Source organism: Nicotiana tomentosiformis, chromosome 8 (genome assembly GCF_000390325.3).
Source record: "Nicotiana tomentosiformis chromosome 8, ASM39032v3, whole genome shotgun sequence".
Classification (NCBI taxonomy): Eukaryota; Viridiplantae; Streptophyta; class Magnoliopsida; order Solanales; family Solanaceae; genus Nicotiana; species Nicotiana tomentosiformis.
In genome coordinates, this window is record NC_090819.1 from 63,898,726 (window position 1) to 63,899,734 (window position 1,009).

Below are 1,009 nucleotides of genomic sequence, written 5' to 3' on the forward strand. Positions count from 1 at the left end.
TCACGACCTATAGTGGGTTTTGAATCGTGACACCTTCATTGTGAAAGGATTTTCGGTCTTAGGGATCAATGTAAATGATGTACAGTTGATTGCTCTGTATAGTTTCCCAGTTGTAAAGAAAACTAACACAGCTTTAGTCACCTCTTCCTTGATTATATGCCAGGTCTTTTTGAAAAAGACTGCATTGTATCCATCAACTCTAGGGGCCTTGTCATCACCAATAGAGCATAGGCCTTCATAAATCTCAGTAGTAGTGACTGCCTCACACATTGCCAATTGTTGTGGGTGGTTCAACTTTGGTCCTTTCCTCATTATCAATCTGTTTATAGTAGGCGGGGTCTGAACTGAGGTTCCCATCAGATTTTTGTAGAATGATAAAATTTCCTCCATTATAGCCATTGTGTCAGTTAGGGTTGCTTATCGGACGGATTGGGCGGTTAATTACTCTTAACGGTTTGGCTTAACGGTTATCGGTTTTTAAATGTATTAATCCACTAGCCACCCGATAAGATATCGGGTGGATTGGTATCAGTTTAGCTCTTATCGGGCGGTTATTGGGCAGTTTATCGGCCTAATTCAATTTATATTGCGTGTATTAATTATTTGCTGACCGCCTAACATACAAATTCAGAATAGAAAATTATACATTGAGTCCAGACATACATGTCTTTTAACGCCTACATAAGAATGATGTAGTGTCATGTGTTGTAGAGTGAAAAAAGATGTGGCACAACACTGTTGTTCTTCTATTAAACATAGACAACATGCATTAGTTTTAAAAAACAAAAGCAGAGGTGAACCATAGACATCAACTTAAACAATCTTGTTGTAGGGTGGGAGAATAAGCTAAGCTAAGCCAAGCCTGGGATCTTCTGATGCATAGTACGTAAGGATTCTGATTATTTAGGAATTAGGCGTTAGAACTTAGAGATAGAGTACTGGAAGAAGTGGAAGGGTTTTTGATCTTTAATATATATATATATATATATATATATATATATATATATAT

The 1,009-nt window shown here is 37.0% G+C and overlaps 1 protein-coding gene across 1 annotated transcript; it reads right to left on the minus strand.

Moving 5' to 3' along the window:
- LOC138897594 (uncharacterized) lies at positions 1–399 on the minus strand. Its single transcript, XM_070183583.1, has one exon. It carries the CDS (start codon positions 397–399, stop codon positions 1–3), a length of 399 nt encoding a protein of 132 aa, XP_070039684.1.
- Positions 400–1,009: the final 610 nt, after the last annotated feature.

Coding starts and splice junctions, on each gene's coding strand:
- LOC138897594 (XM_070183583.1), bottom strand. CDS start 399: ATGGCTATAATGGAGGAAATTTTATCATTCTACAAAAATCTGATGGGA.